General features: G+C 38.5%; 1 protein-coding gene across 2 annotated transcripts in view; it reads left to right on the top strand.

Moving 5' to 3' along the window:
* Positions 1–27,028, top strand: part of Fgd6 (FYVE, RhoGEF and PH domain containing 6) — a 120,524-nt gene that overhangs the window by 56,393 nt on the left and 37,103 nt on the right. For both annotated transcript variants that reach the window (XM_076854965.2, XM_076854964.2), the window contains exons 6-8: positions 7,929–8,080; positions 12,614–12,770; positions 15,283–15,370. In XM_076854965.2, coding sequence (XP_076711080.1) covers positions 7,929–8,080; positions 12,614–12,770; positions 15,283–15,370 — 397 coding nt within the window. The remainder of the gene's footprint in view (positions 1–7,928; positions 8,081–12,613; positions 12,771–15,282; positions 15,371–27,028) is intronic.

Below are 27,028 nucleotides of genomic sequence, written 5' to 3'. Positions count from 1 at the left end.
CATATACCAACACACCTGGCTTCATTTTTCCTCTTAACAAATACAGATGAACATGAAAAAGGGGTTGCATGATTGCTATTATCTAAATGATGCCCCTTCACTGTTTGCTTGGTCCATTGGAAACATACAGGCCTAATTCCTGAATAAAGAATCTCTGGCTTTGGGAACATTTTCTAAAAATTTCCTTCACATTGCTAATTCGTTTCAAGAAATAATTCCACATGAATAGTTTCTTCCATTAGTGTTGACTATATTGGTAAGTTTTTTTTTTTTTTTTTTGGTAATTTATTTTAAAAATAAGTAAACACAATATTTTATTGCCCAAACATATTGTTTGAGTTTCAAGTTAAATGTACATTTGCTGCTGTGCCCCAAATATTCCCACTGAAACTTAGACATCTGATGTAATAAAGTAAAATAATATGATGTAGTTTTTTGTTTGGTTGGTTGGTTTGTTTGCTTGTTTGGGTTTTTGTTGTGTTGTTGTTTGTTATGTTATTTGCTTTGTGGTACTGGGGATTGAATCCAGGAGTGCTTTACCATTGCATTACATTCTCAGTCCTTTTTATTTATTTATTTGTTTATTTGGAGGGTGGTTCCAGGGATTGAACTCAAGAGTACTCAACCACTGAGCCACATCCCCAGCCCAGTTTTGTATTGTTTTAAAAATATTTTTTAGTTGTTGATGGACCTTTATTTTTTTTATTTGTATGTGGTGCTGAGAATCGAACCCCGTGCCTCACGCAAGTGCGTTACCACTGAGCCACAACCCCAGTCCCCCCAGTTTTGTATTTTATTAGAGACAGGGTCTCACTGAGTTTTTTAGTGCCTTGCTGTTACTGAGGCTGGCTTTGAACTCACTATCTTCCTGTCTCAGCTTCCCGAGCCACTGAGATTACTCTTTTTATTTTTTTATTTTGAGACTCACTAAATTGCTGAGGCTGGCCTCGAACTTGTGATCCTCCTGCCTCAGCTTCCCAAATTGCTGGAAAATCCATAGGTATGCATCACCATATCCAAGTAAATAATATGAATAAAAAATAATTTGAAAGGGAACAATCATAGACTTGGGGGTCCTATAGGCAACAATGGTCTGGTTAAGTTATACTTAAATAGTACTAGTAATAATCCATCTTTGTGCCGATAATTTTTTTAAGTGGAGAGATTCATCCCAATGAAAATTTAAGAAACTTTCAATAAAATCCATGGAGTAGACAGGTGCAGTGGTGCATGCCTATAATTGCAGGTGCTCAAAAGGCTGAGGCAGGTGAATCTCAAGTTCAAGACCAGCCTGGGCAACTTAGCGATACCTTGTCTGAACATAAAATAATAAGGACTGGACAGCTTAGTGGTACACAGCAATTGCTTATCATGTGCAAGGCCATGGGTTCAGTCCCTTGTATCACAAAACAAAACAAAACAAAATTAAAAAATAAAATCTTAGAGCTGGAGGCAAGGTCACCTGAACATTCTGATTCCTAATACTAAATAGTCTGTATCTTTTATTTGTTTTTAAGTGCATTATAAAATGAATAGAAGGCTTCCTCATTTCCCATGTTTGTCCCATCTTAAAATCTTCATCCTGTTCTACTAAATGCACCCTGTTTTGAGTCTTGGGAAACATTTAATTATCATTTACTGTTGAGTTGTAATGACGTAGCTATCTAACCTCACTCCTGAGCAGCTTTGTTCTTGTGAGGACGGCCCTTCACTGATGAAGTTTCATAGTCAAGAGCGCCTTTGTCTTGCTGCAGAGGCTCCTTTCCCATGTTGGTTTGGTATTTCCCTCTTTCTATGTGCCTCTTGTTTCAGAGCTTCCAGGGCCTTGTGGATCTTAAATGAGGTTCATGTGATCATTGAAACTGTCAAATCTTTTAATTCAATAAATGACCTCTATTGAAGGCCCTCTATGTACCTTGTAGTACATTGTATAACTATGTTACACAAATTATCTGTTTTAATCCTCATACCAAATGGGTGTTATTTCCAGTTTTTAAGTGAGGAGCATAAGCTAGCTGTCAAAAGAAAGCCTCTACTAAATGTGAAAGCCAGGCTTTGAAGTCTGATCTGTCTGACTTCTTGCCTTTTGTGATTGTGTAGAAATTGATTAAAAATTGTTTCTTGAAATTTCGACCATAGGATGTGGTGTCTCCTGAGGCATTTTAGCTTGCTTTTAGATTTCTTTCAGTTGCCTAGGAAATGAGAGAAATGCTAGTCTTTCATCTTCTAAAGATGGTAATGAAGCTAGACCTTTGTTACTTAGGATACAGTATGATCTTTACTTACTAATCTTATTTAAAGGGGATTGGAAACTTGAGATGAAGGGTTGGTTTCAGTCATGTTTTATACAGTTTTGCCTTGATGATTCTGCATGATGTTAGCAGGTCTGTGCATAAGGAACAGAGGAATAATTTCATTGTGAAAATATTTTTCATTTTAAAAACAAAGTCAAAAATTGTCAAGATGGGGACTGCCCCTTTGTAGTTTTACTTCATGTTTTCTCACTCATTACTGCATATTTATCATGACTCTTAGACCTCAGTAGCTGCTTTGCTCTTATGTAACATGAAGTGGTTCTTTATGATTTTCACTTACAGAGCTTCCTGTTCGTATGTCCATGTGGTCTTTGTAATCCACTGCGTCATGATAGTGGTTAAGTAATGCCTGGAGGTCAGGAATCCTGCTGGGGACAGCTGGTGATTAAGTCTCTCTTTTGTGACTCTGGAGATATAAAGCCTGACCCCATGAACAAAGCCATCTGTTTTGTGCTTCATTGCCTCGGATATTCATACTTGATTTTATTTGCATTGATTTTTCCCTGGTTCTTCCCCAAATGATGAGAGCTGTCAAGGCTAGTACGTTAATACCTTAAAGGAATTAAAGATCCATTTAAAGTTATTCTGGTTCTTATTTATATGTTTTTGGGAAATTATTAAGATATGCTTAGGTCCATTTTTTATCTCTATAAATTCCACTTGAACAAGCAATTTGGTTAGTGGAACCAAAAACTAAGAGTGGTTAAATTTTGCAGACTATGGTGGATTTTATATTAGAAAGACTGAAGCAGAGTGAGTTAGTTGATACCAGTAATCTCTATAGCTTGCCTAACATTTTCACACCTTTCTTCCCCCCAGACCTTTATTTTCATTACCCACTTTTCTTATAGTGGAAAAGTCAACTCTGAATCTAATTTTCGAACTGCTCATTCTGCCGTCTTGCATCTTCATGGATGTCTCCGAGGTGTTGGTGAATTTAGATTCTTCTAGTCCAAAATAGCTTTGCCTCTGGCTCTTAAGTGTCATCACACTTTCCCAAATTATCTTGGCTGTTAACATTTAGAAAAATAACCAGACATATGTTGTAATCATCCTTTTTATAAAAAAATAGGATGTTACCTCCTTCCAATGGCACCAGTTTTGGCAATGACTGAGGTTCATGATGAGCTGAGAAATTAAGGAGTCTGTGTGTAGTTCCTGTGTGACGAATTACATCTGGCAGTGGGGCAGAGTGCACTACTCTCAGAGGATGGTGGCCCAAGAAGTGAGGGAGTGAGATTGGGGTCATCGCTGCTTTGTGTAATTAGGGAGGTCATAAATTCCAAGTTGGAGGCCTTGGTATGTGAATTGTATTGGCCCAGAGGAAGGAAGGAATGCTCTTTTTTTTGGGGGGTGGGTACTGAGGATCGAACTCAGGAATCACATATGCTAAGCATGTATGTACTCTACTACTGAACCACACCCCCAGCCATAGTGCCCTTTTCTGTTTTCAGAAAGGCACCAAGAAATCCACTGATACCCTCAGGAGAAAAAAATTATCCAATTAGACTTGTTAAAGCATGGTAAGGCCAGTTTCCTCCAGAATTATCACTGTAGTCATAGGGACCATTGCAGTGGGATTTTGTAGTGGCAGGGAAAGCGTGGGCTTAACCCCTAACACAGCATGGAAAAGTGGGAGTTTGTAGCCAAGGAGCGTAGTGGGAATCAGTGAATGGAAAATGACCCACAGGGAGCCTCAGCATTAAGGGTGCTCTATCGAACAAAGCCAGCTTAGCAGGATTCTTGCTGAAGATTGGCCAACGTGATCACATATCACCTGAGGGATGGTGGCAGATGAGGAGCAGGGCCAGATACCATGGGCTGAAGATTTTTACTAAAGATGGATTTGACAGGGAAAGTACACAGGTGGACCCCCCGAAAAGGTTCAGGAACCTGATTACTTTGGTCAAGCATAGAGTCTTTGTCAAGTGCTGCTTAGAATATGTAACTTTCTGGGCCTTATGGATATATACTCTCTAAATTCTAATTCTTTATTAAATGTTGGTCTTTTGCTCTTTTAAGTATTAAATTTTCTATTTTATTCTGACATATTACTCATAATTAAAAAAAAAAAAAGACTTCATGGAGCCAGGCATGGTAGCAAATACCTACAATCCATTTACTCAGGAGGCTGAGTCAGAGGATCTCAGGTTCAAGGCCAGCCTCAGCAATTTAGTGAGGCCCTAAGCAACTTAGTGTGACCTTGTCTCTAAATAAACAAACAGAAAGGACTGGAGATGTAGTTCAGTGGTTAAGCATCCCTCTGTTAAATCCCCAGTACCAAACGAAAACAACAACAAAAACCCACAATGGTACCTCAGTTCTTTCTGAGATGCCTACAAACATCTAGGAATGCTGGGGAAAGCAAAGTTTTGCATGGTATGTGTCAAGGGCCTCCATTCAGAGGTGGCCATCTCACTGGTCAGCCCACTTTGGATATGGCCGGTCTCTGTTAAATGTGTCTTAAATAAACGAGTTTCCTTTTTGGCAGAGGTGACAGACATGGAATGCAGAGTCGGGCAGAAGCTGTGTCAAACTGAGTCCTTAAGTTACTTAGCAGCTAACATCTACTGTCCTTGTCATGGCTGAGGAAATACTTTCCAACTGGAAAACAAAAGCTATCATGCTGCCAAGTGACAAACATAGACATCCCTTCTTCTACCAGAAGAAAGGGCAGTGTTCACTGCTTTGCTGAGCAAGGAGCTCTTGTGTCTAAATTATACCAATTGCTAACCTGGTTTAAAAAAAAAAAAAAAGCAACACTGAAGAAGATGTCTGGGTTTTTAATATATTCACAACTTGGGCAGTTATTTGTCATTGTATTCTACGGGTCTGCCTGAGAGCAGACAATCTAATGACTCTCAAAAGTGTTAAGTAGCTCTATTTTCTCCTAGTAATTGTGAGTGATGATTGAAACAAGCTGTTGGGAGGTGGAATTTGGCCAATAGCCACTGGGTTCCTGGAGATGTTTTGTGTGGTTTTTCTGGATTGGAGCTGATGCAAGTTATGAATTCTTGTTTTAACTTATACAAGTTAGTTCTTTTAATTTGGTTAGTTCTTTTGGTTTATGGCTGCTTCCTTTGGGCCAGTGTGACAATAAAACCAATAAAGATGATCTCAGGTATTGAGTCCTAAGTGAGGGAGGTTTAGCACTTGTTAAATATAGGTTTGATGGGCTGGGGATGTGGCTCAAGCGGTAGCGCGCTCGCCTGGCAGCGTGTGGCCCAGGTTCGATCCTCAGCACCACATACAAACAAAGATGTTGTGTCTGCTGAAAACTGAAAAATAAATATTAAAAAAATTCTCTCTCTCTCTCTCTCTTAAAAAAAAAAAGTATATATATATATATATATATATGTGTGTGTGTGTGTGTGTGTGTGTGTGTGTATGTGTGTGTGTGTGTGTGTGTGTGTGTGTTTGACTTATCTAGACTATCCATACTTAGGGGAGGGGACATGTCTCAGTGGTCATCACTTGACTGGCATGTGCAAGGTCCTGGGTTCAGTCCCCAGTGTTGCAAAAAAATAAAAATTTAAAAAACAATAAGAAAAAAAAACATACTTTAGAAATTTCTTTGTGTACTTTTAGATCATGAGGTTTTGTTTGTTTTGTTTTTGCTTTATCCAGAAGAAATACAGCTAACATATGTATGGGTTGGGGCATGAAGGGATCAGGAGAGGAAATGGTATCTTTTGTTTTGTTTATTTGATTTGTCCAGTGAATCCCTAAAGGAAAGCAGTTGGAAATAAAGGTAAATAAAGCATGATGAGAATCATTTCACCCTACTTTAGCTTTAAGATTTTAATGAAAACAATTTTTTTCTATTGTTTATTATTATTATTAGTGGGCACTGGAGATTTAACCCAGGAGCAATTTACTACTGAGCCACATCCCCAGTTCTTTTTATTTTTAATTTTGAGACAGGGTCTTGCTAAGTTGCTTAGGCCCTTGCTAAGTTGCTGAGACTGGCCTCGGACTTGTGATCCTCCTGCCTCAGCCTTCCAAATCACTGGGATTACAGCTATGTACCACCATACCCAGCTGAAAACTACTTTTTCTAAAAAGGAACAAATGTTTTGAATCCTCTGGACCTCTGTTCAGATTCCACTGTTGTTTTACTTGCATCTCGGGCCCACCCTCAGGGAACAAGGAAATCTAGGCAAATAGTTATCTACTACCCCACCCTTTCCAAGATCTGGAATGATGGGTGTGATGGGGTTGACATATTAAAACACAGTACAGATGGTTTATGGGGCACAGAAAATGAAAAAATATGTGAAGAGAAATTTTCTTACTTGTGAAAAGTCCAAATCCTAGTATATATTGAAAGGTTGGCTAAAGGGAGGGGAGAAATTAAGATCTAAAGTTAAAATGTTTTGTTGATCCAGGGTACATGATATGCCATGGCAAAAGATTTTGTGTAGTATCTAATTGAAGTCTCATAACCATTATACCCCTTCAACAGATGAGAAAAACAAGGCTGCATGCCTCACCTAGAATGCTTTGGTTGTTGGAAAATGATCACTGAAAATGAAAAGAGGGACTTTTAAATCCAGAATAAAATTAGTTTGGTGTGGTGGTGCACACCTGTAATCCCGGCTGCTCAGGAGGCTGAGACAGGAGGATTTCAAGTTCAAAGCCATCCTCAGCAACTTAGTGAGACCTGTCTAAAAAGAAAAAATATATAAAGGGCTGGGGATGTGGCTCAGTGGTTAAGTGCCCCTGGGTTCAATCCCTGGTACCAAGAGGAAAAAAAAAAGAAAGGAAGAAAAAGAATAAAATTAGTTAATGTTAGAAATACCAGAGTACCACAAGGAATTAAACGTGCTTGGAAGTAGGCAAAGCAAACTTTACTTCTGTAGAAGGGTGTGCTACTGAGCAAAGTCTGGTGAGCAAGCACACTTGGGAGAGAAGCCCCCTTGTTTTTATCCTTAAGGCAGCACTGCCCCCTCGCCCTGATAGGAGGAGCCAGGAGTTGTGATCCACACAATTGGCTAATTTTTTAAAGATACTTATTTTTTAGTTGTATTTGGACACAATACCTTTATTTTATTTATTTTTCTGTGGTGCTGAGGATCGAATCCAGGGCCTCACACTTGCTAGGCGAGTGTTCTACCTCTGAGCCACAACCCCACCCCCACAATTGTCTATTTTTAAAATTGGGGTGGGCAAAGGGAAGGGCTACATCCCAATTAAAGCTAAATACAATATTCTGAAAACAGACCACATGGACTTCATATTTCTGACAGTTAAGATCTCCTAAGGACTTTTTAAATGGTTGTGTTTATATTATGATTTTGGAGTATTTTTAAAATCTAGAATTGCAATATAATTTCTAGACACCTTCCTGACGAAACTAAAAGGTTTAAGAGAAGCATCATAGTCTGTTTTAAAATCAAATATCTGCCCTAGCCTTGTAATTTCTTAAAAATTTCCTGTCTACTGAGTGGGATAGCAAGAATTGAGTTCTTTTGATTTGTTATTCTGTGTGGGAAATAGAACTTTGCAGTTTATATCATTTTAGGGAAGAGGGTGATGGGGGGAATACTTTTTATAAAGTTTTATATATATATATATATATAATATTCTTTTTCCTCCTCTGAACTATAATAGGATTTCCGGGATGCTGTAGCCCATGCTTCCAGGCAACTTGGAAAGCCAGTGATTGAGGACCGGATCCTAAATCAGATCTTGTACTACTTGCCTCAGCTCTATGAGCTCAACCGGGATCTCCTAAAAGAATTGGAGGAGAGAATGTTGAATTGGTAAAAATAATATACTGAGTTTGGGGCTCTCCCAAATTTTCCAATTTTAAGTGAAGCCATAACTCCATCTGTGACAGGAAGTTGTTGTTCTTACCTTGTTTTAATAGACTGAATTTTCTTGACAATTACTTGTAGATTGACGATTTGGAGTGTCCAGAATTCATAACCTTGGCCCATTGAGTTCAACACATACCACTTAAACAATTCTTCTGTAATGCTTGCTCAGACAAGAAGGGCCCGCGCTCGGTAGTCTTAACTCCCCCATCACCACACCCCCATGGACTTAAACTATCTATAAGTGACCTTTGATGATGAAGATTTTTCTTTCTTTTTTTTTTTTCCTTTTTGGTGCTGAGCATGGAACCCAGGGCCTCATGCATGCATGTGTTCTAACACTTAGCTATACGCCCACATCAAGATTTTCATGCAAGAGAAGTTTTTAAATGTTTTATATATCTTCTAGGGTTTTAGGTCAGGAAACTAACTGCATTTTAAAAAAAATGTTATTCTTAAGTTTTAGGTGGACACAATATCTTTATTTTACATTTATGTGGTGCTGAGGATCGAATCCAGTGCCTCGTGCATGCTACCACTGAGCCACAACCCCAGCCCCATGCATTTTGAAAGAGATCATTCACTGTTTTTGTTTGTTTGTTTTGTTTGCCAAAGACAAAATTACAGATGTATGACATTATAGAAACTATAGATTTCAGAATAGGAAGAAAATACTAAAAGGTAGTATTGGAGGCTGTCTATATTGGATTGAGGAAAAGAAGCAGAAACTTTAGTGACATTATGGAAATTTGTAGAAAGATTGGTCTAGGAGGATTGAACATATTATTGAAGACCATTGGGGAATACAAAATGGTAAGAGTCACAAAATAATGGGCTGAGGGTGTAGCTCAGTGGCAGAGCACTTGCCTATCTTGCATGAGGCCCTTGGTTCTATCCCCAATACCACACACAAAAAAAGAATAGCATCACTAAGTTTCATGATAAAGTTTCCCAATCCAGAAAAATACCTTTGCCTATGTTAGAAATGTTGTGCCTCTACATGTTGGGAACCATGTTAGAAAAGCATTTAATACTTATTTATTCGTGAGTATAAAATAACACACAATTAAGGACTGAGGGATGACTAAAAGTAGTTTTTAAAAGTTATAATAGAAATAAAGTATAATTAAAAAAACCATTCTTATACATGCTTTATTTTTTCCTTATAAAAATATCTTAAAAATATGAATTGTCTTTAAAAGATATGCATATTTCTACAAGTGTTTGGGGATTTAAATATATTTTTGCTTCTTTTTGTTTATTTTTTGCTTTTACTAAAAGTTACCTCAAATTTAGATCCATAGATGTTCTGTATGAAAATATTAAGCATTCCTAAAAATCAGGATAATGAAAACTACAGATATGGAAAAAGCTTCCCTTATGCTAATATAAAATTCTTCAAATCCTTGGTTAAGATATTTTCTACTGGGGCTGGGGTTGTGGCTCAGTGGTAGAGAGCTTGCCTAACAGGTACAAGGCACTGGGTTCGATTCTTAGCACCACATATAAATAAATGAATAAAATAAAGATTTATCAACATCTTTAAAAAAAAGATATTTTCTAATAAAATATTTTTCTTCTAAGAAGTCTTTGAATTGACATATTTTGTGGGGCTTGGGATGTAGCTCAGTGGTAGAACATGTTCAAGTTTCAATCCCCAGTACTTGGTTGGGAGCATTTTCTTTATTTTTCTAAGTTTCTGACATAACATTTTTCCATTGACATTTTTTTGTGGGGGGGGTACTGGGAATTTAACCCAGAGGCAATTTACCACTGAGCCACACACCCCCACCCCACCCCTGCCCTTATATTTTAAATTTTGAAACAGGATCTCACTAAGTTGCTTAGGGCCAGTTGTTGAGGCTGGCTTTGAACTTTTGATCCTCCTGCCTCAGACTCCCAAGTCACTGGGATTATAGGTGTGTGCCACTGCACCCAACTTTCCCATTGACTTTATTTTTTTAATATATTTTTTGGTTGTTAATGGACCTTTATTTATTTATTATTTATATGTGGTGCTAAGAATCAAACCCATGCCTCACACATGCTAAGCAAGTGCTCTACCACTGTGCTATGACCTCAGCCCCCCGCCATTGACTCTTAATAACAGTTAATGAAATATTTCATTTTACATTCAACAAGAGTTTATATATATTGTGTTCTAGTCCGTGCTTTTAGTATGCAGAGCATATCGTAGTTCACAAAATAGACAGGATGAGGCTAGGCATGTACCTTAGTGGTAGAGCACTTGTCCTGGGTTCCATCCCTAGCACCGGAAAAAAACAAAACATCAAGGCACTTGCTTCCAGACATTTTAGAGGGGAAGGACCAGAAAATAGACAAGGCAAATATCAGAAGCAGTTTCTGATCTGCAGAGATGAATACAGTGCTGGAGTAGTGTATGAGGATTGGGTGGCCAAGAAAGCCCCTCTGAGAAGGAGGAGTGTGTAAACTGACGTCACAGTGTAAGGGAGGAGCCAGCCATGTTCTGAATGTCCAGGCCTGGGCATCCACAGTGAAAGCCTGAAGTGGGAATGAACTCTGGTATATTCAAAGAGTATTAAGCAGGCCATGTGTTAGAGAGTAGTGGGAGAGGGGAGAGAAGGGTGGCCTGGGTCAAAAGGTGGGCAGCAGTGGTCCCTGGAGAGCTTCACACCCCAAGGTAAGGAGTTTATTTTTAGGTATCAGGGTGCATTCAGTAGTAGAGCACTTACCTAGCGTGCCCCAAATCCCTAGCACTGCAAAGAAGGGAATAAATAAATAAATAAATAAGGAGTTTGTTATCCTAAGTGTGATAGAGAACCATTCAAGGGCACAAGATATGTACATTTCTTAGACTCTCAGGTTGCACTCAAGAATGGGCTATAGGGCTTTCTGTCACCATGCACAAAAGTTAACTCAAAATGGATCAAGGAGCTTGATATCAAATCAGAGACTCTGTGCCTGATAGAAGAAAAAGTTGGCTCCGATCTACATATTGTGGGGTCGGGCTCCAAATTCCTTAATAGGACACCCATAGCACAAGAGTTAAAAACAAGAATCAACAAATGGGACTTACTCAAACTAAAAAGTTTTTTCTCAGCAAGAGAAACAATACGAGACGTAAATAGGGAGCCTACATCCTGGGAACAAATCTTTACTCCTCACACTTCAGATAGAGCCCTAATATCCAGAGTATACAAAGAACTCAAAAAATTAAGCAATAAGAAAACAAATAACCCAATCAACAAATGGGCCAAGGACCTGAACAGACACTTCTCAGAGGAGGACATACAATCAGTCAACAAGTACATGAAAAAAATGCTCACCATCTCTAGCAGTCAGAGAAATGCAAATCAAAACCACCCTAAGATACCATCTCACTCCAGTAAGATTGGCAGCCATTATGAAGTCAAACAACAAGTGCTGGCGAGGATGTGGGGAAAAGGGTCCACTTGTACATTGCTGGTGGGACTGCAAATTGGTGCGGCCAATTTGGAAAGCAGTATGGAGATTCCTGGGAAAGCTGGGAATGGAACCACCATTTGACCCAGCTATTGCCCTGAAGACCTTAAAAGAGCGTACTATAGGGATACTGCTACATCGATGTTCATAGCAGCACAATTCACAATAGCTAGACTGTGGAACCAACTTAGATGCCCTTCAATAGATGAATGGATTAAAAAAATGTGGCATTTATACACAGTGGAGTATTACTCAGCACTAAAAAATGACAAAATCATGGAATTTGCAGGGAAATGGATGGCATTAGAGCAGATTATGCTAAGTGAAGCTAGCCAATCCCTTAAAAACAAATGCCAAATGTCTTCTTTGATATAAGGAGAGCAACTAAAAACAGCAGGGAGGAAGAGCATGAGAAAAAGATTAACATTAAACAGGGACGGGAGGTGGAGGGAAAGGGAGAGAGAAGGGAAATTGCATGGAAATGGAAGGAGACCCTCATTGTTATACAAAATTACTTATAAGAGGATGTGAGGGGAAAGGGAAAAAAAATCAAGAGAGAGAAATGAATTATAGTAGATGGGGTAGAGAGAGAAGATTTGAGGGGAGGGGAGGGGGGATAGTAGAGGATAGGAAAGATAGCAGAATACAACAGTCACTAGTATGGCAATATGTAAAAACGTGGATGTGTAACCGATGTGATTCTGCAATCTATAAAAATGGGAGTTCATAACCCACTTGAGTCAAATGTATGAAATATGATATATCAAGAGCTTTGTAATGTTTTGAACAACCAATAAAATAAATAAAAAAAAAAGAATGGGCTATAGGGGACAAGGATGGAAGTAGGGAGACCAGTCAGCTGGCAGAGTTCAGGCAAGATGTGAGGTAGAAGGGGAACTGGAGAAGAGTAGGTTGGGGATAAGAGAGGGAGATAGCCGGTGGCTTCCATGCACAGGTCTGCTTCTGACTGGATGTGTTTTGGGTACACTAACAACGCTTCTTTTATATTTTTGTTTCTCTCTCCTCTATTCATAGGACCGAACAACAAAGAATTGCTGATATCTTTGTAAAGAAGGGACCATATCTAAAAATGTATTCTACATATATCAAAGAATTTGATAAGAATATAGCTTTGCTGGATGAGCAATGCAAGAAAAACCCAGGCTTTGCTGCTGTTGTTAGAGAATTTGAGGTATTTGTACCATCTAGTGTTGAACATTTCCTTTTCCTTATTTTTTTATTTTTTAGAGCTTTAATAATAATTTAAGGTCATTGAAAATGAAGCTTGCAACCAAAAATGTGTTAAAATAGAATACCTTCTAAATCAAAGAACGAATCACTCAAATCAAATAGTAAAAACTCAGTGTACAGGATTTAATTCTGAAAATCTGTTATTGCCCTTTGAACTATTTTGCCTTGGAAAACAGTATTTTGATAGGACTTTTATAAAATTTTGGTAAAATACAAAACATAAGTTTATCATCTTAACTTCTTTTTTTCTTCAATAGCAGGGATTGAACCCAGGGGTGCTCCACCCTGGGTTTTTAAAAATGTTTTATTTTGAAACAAATTCTCCCAGAGTTATGATCCTCCTGCCTCAGCCTCTGGAGTTTCTGGGATCACAAGGTGTGCACCACCACACTGGTGTTTTTTATGTTTAAGCGTGCAGTTTGGGCGGGTTATGGACATCATTTTGCAACCATACCTCTAGAATGCTTTCTATCTTACAGCACTGAGACCCTGTACCCATTAAACATTGACTCTTACCTTTCTCTCCCCCAGCCCTCATACACCCTCTGCTTTCTGTCTCAATGAATCTGAGTTCTCTAGGAAGCATTTTTTATTTTTAACTTTTTTATTTGCCCAACAGCCTGTACTGAGAGGGAAGTAGAATTTACATTTTCCTTTAGATAAATAAATAGCAGTTTCAATGTCAAAGTTAAGAAAAATTAAGCATTTGCCTATTGCATATGTCATCTAAAACTTCTTGTTTTGATTCAAAGCTCTAAGGGATAAAATGACACTTAATTTTTAAAGTAAGGTAAGTCCACTCTACTGATTGGATTACTATATTTTGCATTTATTTCTTTGTTTCAAAACTAAAAGAGTAAGTGAATTCCAGCTATACTTCAAAAATATAACAACATTACTTATTTCTCACTTGTGCAGTAGACAAATAATTTGACTTTAAATCACTTGCAGTCCATTTTTCTTCTTTTCCTCTCCTGTAGTGTCTTTATGCTACCAAAAAAAAAAAAAAAAATACAAGCTGGGTGCTGTAGCACATGTCTGTTACCCCAGCCACTCTGAGGCTGAAGGATTGCAAGTTTGAGGCTATCCTTGGCAATTCAGCAAGATCCCGACTCAAAATACAAAATTTAAAAAGGCATGGGTTAATAACTCAGTGGTAATGTGCCCCTGTACAAATAAAATGAATGCGGAATTGTTTTTACTTGGCCATTTTGATACCACCTCCAAGTAAACTCTTGGATTGGAGAATGGGTGAGCTTTAGTATGTCTGTTATACATACTGAGGAAAAGAGCTTTGAAGGCAGAATTAGATGCTTTTAAGGTCAATTCAGAATGTGGTCCCAGGTTTGGGATGTGGCTTAGTGGTAGAGTATATACTTATTATGTGTAAGGCCCTATGTTTGATCCCCAGCACCATCAAAGTTCCTATATGTACTTATTTTTTTTTGTAGTGGGGATTGAGTAGTGGGGATTACCTCCAAGTCACATCCCCAGCCCTTTTTAAATTTTTTTCTTTTGAAAACTCTATTAGTTGCTTAGGACCTTGTAAATTTGCTGAGGCTGGCCTTGAACCTGCGATTCTCCTGCATCAGCCTCCCAAATCACTGGGATTACAGACAAGTGTACCACACCTGTATCCTACATCCTACATCCTACATATACTTTTATTTGGCAACTGATTTTTATAGGGTCATTCATCTGAAAAAGGTTTTTGTGTTTTATTTAGAGACTAGAACCTTTCTTTTTGCTGAGGCTGGCTTTTTTTTTTTTTTTTTTTTTTTTTTTTTTTTTTTTTTTTTGGTGTGGTGGGGATGGAACTTAGGGCCTTGTGCACGTGAGGCAAGCACCCTACCAACTGAACTATATGCCCAGCTGAAAAAGGTTTTTGCATCCTCTGCCTTGTAAGAGAAAGCATGCTTACAAGTCTGCTCTTGGGGTTATCTTTAATTTCTATGGGTCTCCCTACCACCACTCTGTTGTTGTTATGAGCATATTGACCCCCAAGGCCCTGATTATCATGTGAGTCCAATTCCCAGAGGTTTTATTTCTGCCACATTATTTGGGGGGCTGAGCATTTCCTTCTTAGTCCTTTGAGGTTTGTAGTTAGAACTACATTGGCAAATTTCCCTCTGCCGGGGAACTCCTGAGTAGGGAACGCAGACTGTGGCCATCGTGTTCTGTGAGAGAGCCGAGAATAAGTATTCCCTGGGAGCAGGTGTTTCAGAGATCTCCTTCGGGAGAGATGGGCCTGGGTGGTGAGTCTGACTGTGGCTTCCCTTGCAGCACGATAGCTGTGAACAGTGTGAATAGCTGTCCCTCACCATGAAAGGGAGCATCTCTGAGTCCCCTTCACAGTTGCTGGCTGTTTCAAGTTTGGCTTCCTGAGCTCTTGAACCTGCGTCTCTTGCTTCTTAGGCAACATGGTGTTTACTCTGGGTGTCTCTTCCTTTCAGATGAGCCCGCGTTGTGCTAACCTGGCCCTCAAGCACTACCTGCTCAAGCCAGTTCAGAGGATCCCTCAGTACAGGCTGCTGCTGACAGGTGGGCTTCTCCCCGCTTCACCAGCCACCCAACCCTATTGCCCTGACGAAGCTCTGCCTTTCCTCAGAATGTCTTTTTCTGTGATTTCCAGTAGCCACTCTGCTTAATGCGTGAATTTATGGTATGTTTATATATTTCACACATACATTCCCCTGAAATGACCTACTTTTGGATCTTTGTTTTTTCCTGAGCACTCTTACCTCTGGGCATTCATACATGTAACTCCTTTTGCTGTGATCATCTTTCACCATCCCAACCCCACAACAACCTTGAATCATTCATTATTAATATTATTAATCCCAAAAAGATACCTAAGAAGGGCACCTTATAGGAGGAAAAGTTCATTTTTGTCAATTTCAGAGGTTCAGTCCATGGTGGGCCAGCTCCATTACTCTGAGCAGACCATCATGGCAGAAGGGCATGTTGGAGGGAAGCTACTCTATTCACGAAGCAGAGAGAGAAAGGGGAAGGGGGAAGATAACCCCCTCAGGGCATGCCCCTAGTGACCCACCTCCTCTAGCCATGCCCCGTCTGCCTCAGTTACCACCTGGTCAGTCCATTCAAACTAGGATGGACTGATTAGGTTATAGCTTTCATATCTGATCATTTTACTTTTGAATATTCCTGCATTAACATATTCCTGCAGGAGCTTTTGGAGGGTCACCTCATATCCAAACCATAACGAGGCTTTTAGAGATTAAGTGGTTTGGCTCCACAAAAAAAGCTAACAGACTAGATAGGGCAAAGGGGAGGGATGGGGAGGGAGGGGACAAGGGGGTAAAAAAAATGGTGGAATGAGATGGACATCATTACCCTAAGTACATATATGAAGAGACAAATGGTGTGACTATACTTTGTATATAAGCAGAAATATGGAAAATTGCACTCTATATATGTAATATGAATTTTAATGCATTCTGCTCTCATATATAACAAATTAGAATAAAAATTAAAAAAAAAAAAACTAATGGACATAGTCTCCATACCAAACACAATATACAACACATACAACTAGGTGCCCTGGAATATTTGCTGAAATGTATTGCATGTACAGTGGCTTAATATATATATACATGTGCATTCAGCATTGTTTCAAAGTGGACAAGAACATTGAAATGCCACCTTAACTTTCTAGTTAATTTTTGTAATTTTATGTAAACAGATTTTTGAGGTACTTGGCTCCAGTTAGTGTCTTTAGGAAATGATGTGCATGTTTTTCTCCTTAATCACTTTATCTTAAAAAGAGCTATAGAGGAGGTAGTACGTGAATCCTGGAAAACCAGGATATCCCCATTTCCCTTTACACAAAGGTTTTAGGCCCTCCAAGCTTGCTAGTGACAGATAGACTGCACATGAGAAAGGCAAGCCCCAGGACCTGCTACCCAAGGCATGTCAAATATTTAATTTTAATTTCTAACTGTGAATTGGTCACTAGATTTCTCTCTGGAATGACATAAAGCAAACCAAATAATTGAAGGATATCCTGCCCATCTGTACTTTCTTTCACTTTTGGCAGAGATTTTGAATACACAGGGCAAAAGGAAGTACTGATACACATGTTGTGTTTTTGCTAGATAAATCCAATGCCCTGTCATAAACTAGCTATTGAATAGCACAGGCTATTTCCACAGCTGTCGAATGAGTACTGTTTTTAGTGGCAAAAGACAACTGTGGTTTCAAATGTGAGAAAGAAGCATCATGATTTTGAAAATATAATGGGAAAAACAAATTTTCCCCACTCTATGGTTGATCTGAATAGTAAAAAAGCTACCTGTGGTTAATTTAGGTTGCATGCTGAGTTTATTTTTGTGAAATGGTGAAATGGTAGAAGCCAGTTTTAACATTCTTTTTAAGAAAACAGATTTCATTTGTTTTATAATACCTACATCATGTGAACTTAGAGTTATTTTTAGTTTTGATTTGCCTCTGTTTAATCTTAAACCAGTTTCCCCTGTTTTTTAAAGTGGAAAATCTTACCCATTATTCAAGTGATGCATAATACCTTATATATAGCAAGCCCTCAGTAACAGCAGATTGGTTGAGGGGCAGAGATGATGAATGGCTTGTTTGAGGTCACAAAGTTAGAACTAAAAAAAATAAGCTGAATTATTTTTCCAGTGTCTTTTCTTTCCATGAATTCAAACTGTTCCCTTCCTCCAAGCCTGAGCTGAAGTCCTCCATTATCTTTGAAGCCATCTCCAATTTCCCCCATTTCTGTGACCCTTTAGTATCAGTACCATGTGACTTAGCAGATATTCATGTGATACTTTGTAAATTTGCTAAAATTTATGCCACTTGAAATAATGACTTCCTTAATTTGCTTATAAACTCTTGAGGTCAGGGACTACATCTTTTATCTGTAATATAGTGACACCCACGCCCCTTCTCCTAAAAAAACTAGATCAGTGTTAGATTCCAGAAAGCTATCCGGGAAATTTTAAATTTATTTATTTATTCTAATTTGTTATACATGATAGCAGAATACATTTCAATTCATAGAACATATATAGAACTCAATTTTTCATGTCTCTGTACACAAAGTAGAGTCACACCATTCGTGTCTTCATACATGTTCCTAGGGTAATGATGTCCATCTCATTCTACCCTCTTTCTTACCCCCATGCCCATCCTCTCTTCTCCTCCCTCCTCTTTGCCCTATCTAAAGTTCCTCCATTCCTCCCATCCCCCACCCCCATTTTGGATCAGCATCCACATAACAGAGAAAATATTTGGTTTTGGGTTTTTTGGGGTTAGCTAACTTCACTTAGCATGATATTCTCCAACTCCATCCATTTCCCTGCAAATATCATGATTTTTTTCTCTTTTAATGCTGAGTAATATTCCATTGTATGTGTATACCACAGTTTCTTTGTCCATTCATCTATAAAAGGGCATCTAGGTTGGTTCCATAATTTAGCTATTGTGAATTGTGCTGCTATAAACATTGATGTGGCTGCATCACTGTAGTATGCTGTTTTTAAGTCCTTTGGGTATAAACCAAGGAGGGGGATAGCTGGGTCAAATGGTAGTGCAATTCCAAATTTTCCAAGGAATCTCCATACTGCTTTCTAGGTTGGCTGCACAAATTTGCAGTCCCACCAGCAATGTATGAGTGTGCCTTTTCCCCCACATCCTCGCCAAGACTTATTGTTGTTTGTATTCTTAATAGCTTCCATTCTGACTAGAGTGAGATGAAATCTTAATGTAGTTTTGATTTGCATTTCTCTAATTGGTAAAGATGTTGGACATTTTTTCATGTATTTGTTGATTGATTGTTTATCATCTTGTGAGAAGTGTCTGTTCAGTTCCTTGGCCCATTTATTGATTGTTATGATCTGATTGTTCCCTATTTTGTAAGATGTTTTTCTACTGATACTGCCAACATGACCCTGTCTATACACTTATGTTTAGACTTTAAGTCTTAAGTTTGCATCTCTTTAAGTATGTTAATTAAATGGGTCCCCATTGGATAAACAACTCAATTGATTTAATCCTGCAAAATAACCTTGTTAAAATAAGTACTTTGATTTATGTTTTGGAATTTAAAGGTATTCCAGATGTATAGGAACAGAAAGGAAGAATGAGAGTTTATTTGAGGCAACTCCTTGTAGTAAAGTTAATTTATCACATATTTTAGGCAGAATGGGGGATGGTTCCTGTGCCTGCCTTGGAGTGTAGAGATTTGTACCCAGTTTGCTTTCTTTGGAGGGGAAGATTGAAAAATGCATAGATAAAGGACTGATAAAGTAGGGTTTCTTTTGGAATTCTTTAGAGAAAGATTAAGTGGAAATCCCCACTTAAATCCTCACTCTTGTTCAAATAACCATCCTTTTGTTTTGCACCGGTTTTTTTCCTGAACAATTTTAGGTTCTCTAGGGTATTCTACTGAGCCTCTCTCTTCCTTTATTGTAGTAAAAATCTTCCAACTAAATTATCAGTAGGGGGGCATTTGCCTTGCATTCACAAGCTCAGTCCTCCAAACAGCAAAAGTTGAATGAATGAATAATATGAATTCTTGGTAGAATTTTTTTTTTTTTTTTAATCAACTCCAAGTAGGATCTAGCACATCTGGAGAGGTGACATGTCCTGCAAAGTTCACCTAAATAGTATTAATTAAGGCACATATGGGATTTAGGAGAATATGTACAGTTATATAATGAAATATTTAAGGAAAAATAAAGTGAGTAATTTACTTAATTTAAGCCTAAAAGCTTGTAAATTTTCTTTCATACTGGTTACTCTGTGCCAGGGCATTGGGCTAGATTAAGTCTGTTTGGGGTTCAGATCCTGTTTTAGGTTGTGAAGTATGGAGATCAAGAAGCAGCAATCAGGAGGGAAGCAAACATTGTCTAGGAGCCACATTAATTTACTTTTGATGCTTGTTTCCTACCCTCATGTGTCTGCAGGGTAGGAATTGTCTTTATTGTCCCCCATTATGTCTGGCACAGATCACAACACATGTTGGGGACTCAGTCAATTGAAAGCCTCAGGGAAGGGACTGGGGGCCATAGCTCAGTGGTAGAGCACCTGCCTCGCATGTGTGAGGCAATGGGTTCGATCCTCAGCACCATATAAAAATAAATAAAGATATTGTGTCCAACTACAACTAAAAAAATATTAAAAAAAAAAAAAAGAAAGAAAGAAAGAAAGCCTCAGGGAAGTGAAAAATTGCTCCTTCTCACAACCCGATGCAGTAGCACCAATGAATGTTTGCTGGCTGGATGGATCACGAAGAAACACTGAAGAGTCAAAACATTCTTCATGTCTCCCAGGCACGAGATTGTGGGAAGGACTGAAGTCCTTCCCTCTCACCTCTTCTTCCCAATAGGATCTACCAACAAGTTTTCTTGCTCCTCTGATCCCTGTTCTTTCCATTTCCTTGTGATAATCCAGATCAGCCTTTCTCAACACAGCACTTGCAGCAATCCCTTCCATACTGGTCTGGCCACATCTTATCACACCCTGTGTCACTTAGCATATTATTGCTTAAGGCCTTTGCCTAGGACACACTTTCATTCTGTTAACTATAAAAGTTGAAAATGTCCTTATCTGTAGTAGTTTATAACCCAGAATTCCAAACCTTTTTTTTTTTTTTTTTTCCTTTTCTTTAACTGCAGAAGGTTTCTCACAATCTCCTAAAACATGTCCTTCAAGGCCACATTCTCTCATTCACCACTCACTCAGCAGATATGAATATGAGCCACCCTGAGCTGGACACTGGCAGACAGCTCAGCAGTGGCTCCTGCCCCAGTGGGGCTTACAGCCTCCTCTCGGAGGCTTCACCCAACTGCTTAGGCTCCCACTGAGCTCTTCTTCCCCTCCATCCTAAAAATCCTTGTTCTCACCATTTGTTATGTGACTGAATCTTTCAATGATTTAATTATTCTACAAATTTGTGTTAGGTCTTCTCAACTAGATTGTAAAGCCATTTAAGTCAGAGGCAAAATAAGTGCAAATAGCAGTCACACAGCTATTTGCTCATTTTGAGTGAGAATGTTCTGGTGATTTATTATTTTTGCAAGGGTCACTTTTTTTTTTCCTTGAATGAATATTTTATGCTACGCAAATATACAGGTTATGTAAAAAAGCAAAATCCCTTTTCATCTTCTGCCATCCAGAGATGACTATCATAGATTCTTTTAGTTTTTTTCCTCTACCTGTGTTATATGTTGTATAATTTTTTTTTTCAATAAAGAGCCTTTCACTTGTGGAAAGTTACTACATTGGTGCTGAAACAAGTTGAATCAGTGAGGATCATAGAAGGGAAAATATAATGAAAAATATAATTTAAAAATTCCTCTGAAAAATCTTTTCCACTTGTATATTTAGAGGGGAGAAACAATCCTTTGAACTTTGATTCAATGTGGATCAGGTAGTTTCTTTGATCTTGTTCAAAATATTTATATTAAATAAAGTTGCTTTCACAATATATCATATTACTTTTTCCTGTAGTGTTTTCCTTTTGTCTAGGATGGTATTAATTCCCTTAGGTTTTAGGAATCCAGGATTTCCCATGTCGGTAGAACCTGGATTATTAAACACATCTGTTACAGTATTCTGGCGCTATAAACTTAGCTGTGAACAGGCTTATAATCAGATTCAAGCACTCAAACTAGTGGATTACTCTTAAATACACACACACACACACACACACACACACACACTAAAAAACAAAACTTCTGTTAAGTAAGTATTTGTTTTAAAAATCCAAGGCTAATATAAGTCACTCTTAACACTTTCTCTAGGGGCAGAACTTGATAGAAAGTGAGGCTGTCCTGGACTACAGCCAAGGAATTTAGTTTCTGATGAGCCCAAAGGCCCTAAAATAAGGCAGTTCTGTCCATGTGAAATAGGAGGATGATACCATTCAGAACTGCTGCTGTGAATTAGCTCAGCTCTTGCTCTGCTGCAAGTCATTTTGAATTGTGGTTTTGAACAATGTGTTTTGAGAAAGATGTTACTAAATAATTTATATCTGTGAAGTATTTTAATACTGTGGAAAGACTTTAGGATATCAGAGGTAAACACACTTTTGTACCTGTTGTGTTACCTTAGAGCTTTTCAATGTAATCTCACTTTCTTCGTAGAACAGGAATTCTTCACTTTTTTTGTGCTTGGATCTAGCTGGAAATCTTAACACAGCCTGTGTCCCTCTCAGAAAAACTTTTTAAGTTGTAAGATTAATTACATAAGATTGAAAGGAAAACTAATTGTGCTGAAAAACAGTTATTAAATTTATTTATTTGTTTGTTTGTTTATTTAGACTGGGGACAGAACTCCCAGGGCCTTGTGCATGCTAAGCATACCCTCAGCCCTAAAATATATATACATATATATATATATATATTATTTTTTTACTGAAATTTTCTTTTTTATTCTTATTAGTGAAAATTAATGACATCATACTCTTCGTTTAATTAATTTGACCTAAAAGCTAAATATGCAGCTTTCTTACTTAATAAAGGGAAATTAATTTTTAAATATATTCAAACTGACCTTTAAATAGATTTGATTCATTACAATGCATAAAAGAAACAATGAATTTAAATAAAGCTAAAGTAAATGTGAAGTTATTACTTGTTAGCTTTTTTAAAAATTTTTTATTTATTCTAATTTGTTGCCCTAAAATATCTTAAAAGTGTGGCATAGTAATACCTGTGCTTCTTTAGGACTTCATGAAATAAGATCTGGTAGCAGATCCAATAATTAACATGCTTTTTAAGGTAATGGTAAGAATCAATAATATTTTGAGTTTTCTGCTGCAACTGTGAGGTGTTATTTAAAATACCTTGATTTCCATGGTGATATGTCATAGGTATGTAGGTTGGCTGCCTACCATTCAGTGTGGAAAGAAAAATCTGTGTTTCAGTTACATATTCATGTGCTTGTTTCTGCCCATCCAAGATTGCTGAGACCCTGACTTCTCCCCATAGACCTTACTGCAAAACCATTCTTATTCCAATTCTGAGTACAGATTTGACCCAGATTCCCTGGAAGTAGCCAAATGCCTCGGTTGCTGGGACTTATCTTGGCAAAGATTTAGCAAGCAGAATTTGTTGCTAGAGTTTCTCGCACAGTTTTTGTCGGAGTCATGGGCTCCCATCAGGAACTGTTCCAACTGGAGAAAACACTGAAATTTAGTTAAATTTGAACTTACTTTGTGCTTATATTTTCTTTATTCTTCACTGGGCTGTTGGATAGCAAAAATATGCTATAAACCTAAATTTACTCTTTGTTGATAGGATGGTGGGGACAAATACGGATAAGAGCTTTTTTAAGTGTGGGTTAACTATGCCAAGGCCATTTCTGTACTCTTTAATGATTCTCACTTGATAAACTGGCAGCCTTACTGATTGGAAAATGTATCCACTAAGAAGCATAGTCTCAGCCAAGGCAAAATAATGGGTGTTTACTTTCGATGAGAGACTTCTTGTGGCTTTGACTCATCATCTAAGGGCATTTTGGGTATGCCTAGCCTGGGGAAATTCTTCTGTCCATTGTGAGATCTGCTGCAAAAGTAAACTAGGATGAGCCTGGAGACAATTTTGGTTCCTGCGTCCTCTGGGGGTACAACTTTGGGACTACAGTTTTCAAAGTCTAGTACAGACACAAGCTTCCTCATGTGGCTGTACTCTGCCCCAGGGTACCTGAGTGAGATCCGAGTGCAGCCTGTGCTCTGTGGCCATATTTTGTACCTGCTGAGGGGTGCATCTGCCCAAATGAAGGGGCCTTTTCTTATTCACAGAAAGGTACTGGTTGCTTTCCAAGCCATTAGCCTGGAGGCTGAGAATCCAAAAGGGGCACTTTTTTTCCGCGCCTTAGGACAATACTACATGTACAAGAGGCAGGCCTGGGCCACATATTTAGGAACCAGAATTGAACTAGTGTTTGAGAAACAGAAGAATTACAGCCAAGGACCATAGCACTTTTTTTTTTTTTTTTCTTAGAGAGAGAGAGAGAGAGAGAGGAGAGAGAATTTTAATATTTATTTTTTAGTTTTCGGCGCACACAACATTTTTGTTTGTATGTGGTGCTGAGGATCGAATCCAGGCTGCATGCATACCAGGTGACCGCACTACTGCTTGAGCCACATCCCCAGCCCCAGGACCATAGCACTTTTTAATTCCCAATGGCATCTTCCAAATATCCTCTCAACTGCCTAGTAAAATCTGAAGCAAGAAATGGTAACTGTAGAGTGTCATTTAGTTCATTGTAAATTCAGCAAATGTTGATTAAATATGTATCAGATCTTGTTGTAGGTGCTGGGGATGTAAGGATAAATTGATTCGGCTTTCTTGGCCCTGCGAAACCCACAGTTTTAGCATTTGTGCATACCTTGGGTCAGGTGTGTTAGTGCACACCTATAATCGCAGTGTCTTAAGAGGCTAAGGCAGGAAGGTCACAAGTTCAAGGCCAACCTCAGCAACTTCACAAGACCCTGTCTCAAAATAGAAAAAATAAAAAGGGCTGGGATTGTAGCTTAGTGGTAGAGAGCCCCTGGGTTCAAGAACCAGTACTACAACAAACACTACTTACCACTTATCATCTGAACCTGTTAACTTTCAAGAGCAAAAAAGGATGATATTTATAATTATTGCCTGGACAACAGATGTAAGGGAAGATCATCATGGGCAAAAGTGGAGTATAAAATTCTATATATTACTATGTCACATTGAGCATTTATTAGAAAAGGAAATAGTTGAAAATTGTACTTATTATTTTAGAGAGATGTTATTCGTGGTTTAAGTTTTCTCTTTTGTTTTTGAACCTCCAAATTTCTCCTAATGCATTTTAGAATTAAACAAAGTGTGCCTCACAGTGCTTTAGAATGAGAGTCATCACAGTTTTCCAACCTGCCAGCCTGATTCTTTTATGTATGGGGATATTGACATCCAAAAATGCTGTGGAGGCTGGAGGTGCAGCTCGGTGATTAGCGCACTTGTGTTAGGCCCTGGGTTTGTTCCCCAACACCACAAAAATAAATAAAAAAGAATAAAAATGCATTTTTAAGGGACTGAGCCTTGACTCAACATGACTAGACCAGGGGAGTAAGAATTTCCATCTTCTGATTTCCTTTCAAGGTTCTCGTCTACTTCACCAAGCTGCCTTGAAGATGTCAATCTTGTAACTTGATGCTTAGATGTTTGTTTGGGTTTTTAAAATGGTCTGTAGTTTGTTTTACAAGCCAGGATTTCTCAGGATCCTGTAATTCTGTATGTGTTGCTGAGCTCACTAAATATTTATGGAGGGAGGAAATCTGAATAATACAAAGCAAGAAATGTCCTTAAATTCAAAACACTTGTCTCTGGAATGTTACCCCCTCATATGCTCATTTCCTCTGTGCTCTGCCACCAACACTTTTTCAGCACACAGTCTAGGAATCTGACTAGGAGTTCAATGTAGAGAGTCCCAGCTTCCCACTGATGACTAATTTTTAGTAAAGGTTAACTGTAGAGCTTCAGAATAGTTTCTCTTTTCAGTTGGCTAATGGCTGATGAGGTAATCAAGGAGTACTAAGGCTTACTAGGAACTCTTACAGAGAAAAGTTAGACCTTTAACCAGGTGTTGTATTTGCTAGGCCCTCCTCTTTTCATCCTTGGCCTTGCGAGAGTAAAAAGCTAACTTGCATATATCCCTGGAGATTGCACTTGTTGTGTTTCTGTTACTTTTATGCTACTTGACAGGCTTTGATTAGGAGTTAATTAACTTATAAATCAACGGTGCCACCTGGTGGCCAGAGGAGACATTTTGTGGTGCCCATACACTGCACCAATTTTCATTTTTCTTTGATTAAAGAAACAACAAAAAAAGTGAGTGACATCTGATGCACTTTTACTAGTGAAATTTTGAACAGTGCTTGCTTAGTTTGGGCAGGAGCAGGAAAGCCATAAGATACTACAAGCTTCACATGGCAAACTGAAATGACTATTCTCCCCATTGTTATTATGAAAGTTTCTCCAGGAAGCTTGGTCCTAAGTGGTAGGTGGTAAATAATTCCCATGACCAATGCAGGCCTGTCTGTCTAGTCTCCTCTCCTGGGTTCCACCTTGGTTATAGCAGTCACTGGGGCAGCTCGCGGTTTCAGTGCTCCTCCCGTCTGACTCAGGGTGATCAGTCAGACACTTATCATGCTGCATCTAAGGCACTGGGTGATTCATAACTGTTTAAGGGGATCATATTCCTGTCTTCTTGAAAAGGTAGAAGTTCTCCGAAGGATATATGGCTACACAACCCTAAAAGCATACATGGAGGGATAAGTTGGAAAATTGGATCTTGGAAAACATTAAGAGGTTTTCCAAAATTGGCAAAGAGAGCAGACTTAAATCCATCACTTCCACGATAGCATGATGTTGCAGCACCTTTGTGGCATGTTTTCTGCTTAGCCAATTTGTGTATATAGACTTGGTTCTTAAAAGTTCAGATTGACAGGCCTGTGGTCAAACTTAATTACAAGCAAAACAAAAAGCAGCTCAAAAGTGAGCTTATCAGGCTCACTCAGCACAGTGATTCTGAGGTCAGGATTTCCTAATATGGACATCTTCTAGGGAGCCGTTGGTGTAGAGAAATCTCTGTTTGCTCAAATATACTTCAGTCTTGAAGACAAAATTGAAATTTGAAATTTGTCATGTATCTGGTATTTTAGCAAACCTGCTTTCCTTTCCATACACTTCAACTGACTAAAAGCTTAAAGAAAATTACTTTTGATTCATGAGGTATCTCAGGCATTGAGAACCTCTAACAAGAAAGGTAAGTTTGTCTCAACCACATCACTCCCAGCCACGGGATTATTAAACAGTTGGATTTGCCAAACATGGCTTATGTACAGAAGGAATCAGAATGAGAATAAGGTTATTTTTTTCATTTCTAAGTAGAGCTAAGTGTAATGTATATTAATGTATTTTGTTAATTTCTGTGGTTTTCAGTAGTTGTTCCATCAGAGGTATGCTCTTCAACCTATGAGTTGAGATTAGTTTAAGATGTAAATAGTGAAGTGATTCCCGCCAGGATGGAACCTAGGCCCCGGTGCAGGGAACGTCTGTGTGGTTATACACAATGTCTCACCACAGCTCACTGCCAGTGCTGGGTGTTGATAATATGCATGTCTAGACTTACACAGGCTCTTGGATCAGTGTCTCAATGACTTAGGAAGTTTCAGCA

This window comes from Callospermophilus lateralis, chromosome 4, assembly GCF_048772815.1.
Source record: "Callospermophilus lateralis isolate mCalLat2 chromosome 4, mCalLat2.hap1, whole genome shotgun sequence".
Classification (NCBI taxonomy): Eukaryota; Metazoa; Chordata; class Mammalia; order Rodentia; family Sciuridae; genus Callospermophilus; species Callospermophilus lateralis.
This window is presented reverse-complemented; position numbering and strand designations above follow the sequence as displayed.